General features: G+C 59.6%; 1 protein-coding gene across 1 annotated transcript in view; it reads left to right on the forward strand.

Moving 5' to 3' along the window:
* Positions 1 to 1024: 1024 nt before the first annotated feature.
* Prex1 (phosphatidylinositol-3,4,5-trisphosphate-dependent Rac exchange factor 1) overlaps positions 1025 to 4057 on the forward strand; it is a 77017-nt gene continuing 73984 nt past the window's right edge. Inside the window, exons 1-2 of the mRNA XM_013024315.1 lie at positions 1025 to 1199; positions 2959 to 3083. Of these exons, the coding sequence (XP_012879769.1) occupies positions 1025 to 1199; positions 2959 to 3083 (300 nt within the window). The remainder of the gene's footprint in view (positions 1200 to 2958; positions 3084 to 4057) is intronic.

The following is a 4057-nucleotide window of genomic DNA, read 5'->3' on the forward strand; positions in this document are numbered from 1 at the left end:
ACTCAGGACCTCACACTTGCTAGGCAGGTGCTCTGCCACTTGAGCCATGCCCCCAGGGTTTTTTGCTTTGTTTGCACTTTTTGCCCAGGACTGGCCTGTAACTGTGATCTCTACCTATCCTTGATAGCTGGGATTACAGACATGACCTGTCATCCTGGCTTCTTTGTTGAAGTGATGCCTCATTGACTTTTTGCCCTGGCTGCCAGCCTTCACAATCCAATGTGCTAGGTTGATCTTTTTTTTTTTTTTTTGTCCATCATGGGGTTTGACCTAGGTCTGGGCCTAGGCGCTGTCCCTCAGCTCTTTCAGTTCAAGGCTGGTGCTCTACCACTTGAGCCACAGCACCACTTTGGGTTTTCTGGTGATTCATTGGAGATAAGAGTCTCACAGACTTTCCTGTCCGAGCTGGCTTTGAACTGCGATCCTCAGATCCTGAGTAGCTAGGATTTCAGGCGTGAGCCACAGGTGCCTGGCTTGGTCCTTTTTTTTATTTATTTTTTATTTTTTTTACATTTTGTAGGCAGGCTTTATTTCAGCCTTCCTTGGCCCTTCTGTCTTTCAGATTTGCTTATAAAATTCTCACAAACATTTTTTTTTCCTCCTCCATACATCTGTAAGGTGGGGTAGAATGCCGGGCCTTTGAATGACCTCTTGAGGACACTGGTTGGCAGCTGCCCTGGGGGTCCTCGGTCCTCCCGCTGGCCACGTGGAAGGCTTGGGCACTAGCCCGTCCCCTTTTGAATTCAGCATTTTTTTCTTTTCTTTTGTTTTTTTTTTTTGGTGCCAGTCTTGGGACTTGAACTCAGGGCCTGGATGCTGCCCCTGGGCTTTTTTGCTTAGGGCTATCGCTCTACCACTTGACCCACTGCTCCACCTTCAGCTTTTTTGGTAGTTTATTAGAGATAAGAGTCTTAGGAACTTTTCTGCCTGGGCAGGCTTTGAGCTGTCACCCCCAGATCTCAGCCTCCTGAATGGCTAGGATTACAGGCGTGAGGCATGGTGCCCGGAAGGATACAGGATCTCCATGCTGGCTGGATGCCGGGGTGTAGCTGGGCCAGGGAAGCGGACGCAGCGGCAGGTCAGTGTCCAGGGCTGCCGGTGGCTGAATGGCCACCAGTGCGGCTGTGGGAATGGCTCCCGAAGGGCTTCCGTGTCCTGTGTCCCAGAGGCGCCAGTGCGGGGGAAGCTGGGCCGGAAGGGTCAGGGGGCATCAGCCAGAGAGGTTCCCCCTCCCAGCGACCTCCTGCCCCTCTGCTCCCCATCCCTCCCCCTCTTCCCTCCCCCTCCCCCTCCCTCCCTCCCTCCACCTGCAGGTCTCAGCTGGGGACGTGTAAGGCTCAGAGGAGGGCCCCAGGGTGGGCCTTCGGGACTGTCCCTCGCTCACCCTGCCTCCGAGAGGACTTGGCTCTCTAGTCTTCTGTTTTAGGTGCGCAGCCCGCACTTCTGTCCCCCAAGGCCTTCCCGTGGTGCCTAGCATGGCGTCTCCTCCCCCGCAAACGCTCCCTTCTGTCCATGTCCCTAAAGATGCCCTACATCCTCGTGTGTCACTCTTGGCGGTCTCCCCCCTCCCATCTGCCCTGCTCCGACCATGGCAGCCTGCCCACCCCCAACCGCAGGGCCTTTGCACTTGCCCTCCCCAGGGGTCTCCCTTAACATCCCATGGCTCCTCCCCTGCGGGACATTCCCTCAGCAGGGATGTTCTTCCTGGCCGCTGTGTGGACAGTATCACCGGCTCCCGCTTCCCGGCTCCCGCCTCTGCTTTGCTCCCAGCTCACCCAGTACATTTCAGTGACTGCTGGGGCTCACTGTCCCCCCCCCCCCGAGGGTGGAGCCTCATCTCTGGTCCGAGTTCTAGTAGGTGCCCAGCCGGCGACCGCACAGCACCTCCCCAGGGCTTTGGCCCTGCTCACCCATTCCTGGCTGAACGTCAGGCTGCCTGGTGGCCCCGGTGTCCTGCTGGCAGCTTGCAGGCTGGGAAGGAGGTGGTGGTGGGGGACACAGAGGCACTGAGAGGCACGCTCACCAGCTTGGGGTCACACAGCAAGCAAAGGGTGGCTTTGGGGTTTGAGCCTCACTTGGTCCCACTGGGAGCTGGGAGCCCCACGGGTCATGCTTCATTCTTGGCAGGCGCCACGTGGGGGGCGTGGCATGGCGAGGGGGAGCAGAAGACACAGGGGCAGCCTTCATCTTCTGGCCTTCTGGCTTCAGACCTGAGGTGCCTCCTCCAGGCAGCCTGCCCAGATTCACCCCCTGGCCTGTGTGCTCTTGCACTTCAAATGGACATCACATAGGGGTCAAGGCTGGGCAGGGCCAGGAGCCGCACCCTTCCTGGCCTCCTCTGCCATTCTCCCCTTCTCCCTCCTCCCTATGGTGCCTCCCTCCTCCTCCCCCCAAGCCACCTCACCTGCAGTCCCAGCCCTACACACAGCCCACGGCTCTGTGAGAACCAGGTCAGGACCTGTCCATGTCCCCCGGGAAGCTGGTCGTTAGGCTGCATGGCAGAACTCTGACCTCAGGTCCTCTTCCTCTCCACATCACCACCTCTGGTTCGGCCTCAGTGGTTTCCTTGGGACACAGCTGGTTCTTGCTGCCTCAGTACCTTTGCACGTGCGGTTCATTGGTCGGGGGCATATTTCACAAGACTTACTTCTTCATGAGGTCTCAGCTGGGCCGTCGACACTGTTGGAGGAGCGAGTGAGCTTTTCCTGCGGCAGCTGCTGCTCTCGTGTGGGTAGTGGTCAGGGAAGAGACAGAGCGGGTGTATGGAGGCTGGTGGACAGGGCTGGCCTCCTCTTGCCGAAGGGAGGCTGAAGCAGCCAGAGGCCAGGATGCAGAGCTTGATGTTGACAACAGTGGTCGCCCGTTGCACTGGCTCCGTGGTGGCTCTGCTTGCTGTGGCTTCTCTGAGCTCAGTCTCCCCAGCAGCCCTGGGCACCTGCTGTCCCCTGCTCTCCACAGATGCCCCAGCCCACTGCCCTGGTCCACCTGGGCCTCTAGGTGCGGTGGACGTTGGGGCTGGAGGAACTGGGCCTGGTGGCCACTGGCAGATGCTGCACGGCTGGGCTGGTGCGGTGCTGGTGCCGGTATTGGTGTTGGTGCTGGTGCCGGTGTTGGTGCTGGTGCTGGTGCCGGTGTTGGTGCTGGTGCCGGTGTTGGTGCTGGTGTTGGTGCCGGTGCTGGTGCTGGTGTTGGTGCCGGTGTTGGTGCCGGTGCTGGTGCTGGTGCTGGTGTTGGTGCTGGTGCTGGTGTTGGTGCTGGTGCTGGTGTTGGTGTTGGTGCCGGTGCCGGTGTTGGTGCTGGTGTTGGTGCTGGTGCTGGTGCTGGTGTTGGTGCTGGTGTTGGTGCTGGTGTTGGTGTTGGTGCTGGTGCTGGTGCTGGCGTTGGTGTTGGTGCTGGTGCTGGTGTTGGTGCTGGTGTTGGTGCTGGTGTTGGTGCTGGTGCTGGTGTTGGTGCTGGTGCCGGTGTTGGTGTTGGTGCCGGTGCTGGTGTTGGTGCTGGTGTTGCTGTTGGTGCTGGTGCTGGTGTTGGTGCTGGTGTTGGTGTTGGTGCCGGTGCTGGTGCCGGTGTTGGTGTTGGTGCCGGTGTTGGTGTTGGTGCTGGTGTTGGTGCTGGTGTTGGTGCTGGTGTTGGTGCTGGTGTTGGTGTTGGTGCTGGTGCTGGTGCTGGTGCTGGTGCTGGTGTTGGTGTTGGTGTTGGTGCTGGTGTTGGTGTTGGTGCTGGTGTTGGTGCTGGTGCTGGTGCTGGTGCTGGTGCTGGTGCTGGTATTGGTGCTGCTGTTGGTGTTGGTGCTGGTGCTGGTGTTGGTGCTGGTGCTGGTGTTGGTGCCGGTGCTGGTGCCGGTGTTGGTGTTGGTGCTGGTGCTGGTGCCGGTGCCGGTGTTGGTGCCGGTGCTGGTGTTGGTGCTGGTGCTGGTGCTGGTGCTGGTGTTGGTGCTGGTGCTGGTGCTGGTGCTGGTGCTGGTGCTGGTGTTGGTGTGGTGTTGGTGTTGGTGCTGGTGTTGGTGCTGGTGTTGGTGCTGGTGTTGGTGTTGGTGCTGGTGCTGGTGTTGGTGCTGGTG

Source organism: Dipodomys ordii, unplaced genomic scaffold, assembly GCF_000151885.1.
Source record: "Dipodomys ordii isolate 6190 unplaced genomic scaffold, Dord_2.0 Scaffold75, whole genome shotgun sequence".
NCBI lineage: Eukaryota > Metazoa > Chordata > Mammalia > Rodentia > Heteromyidae > Dipodomys > Dipodomys ordii.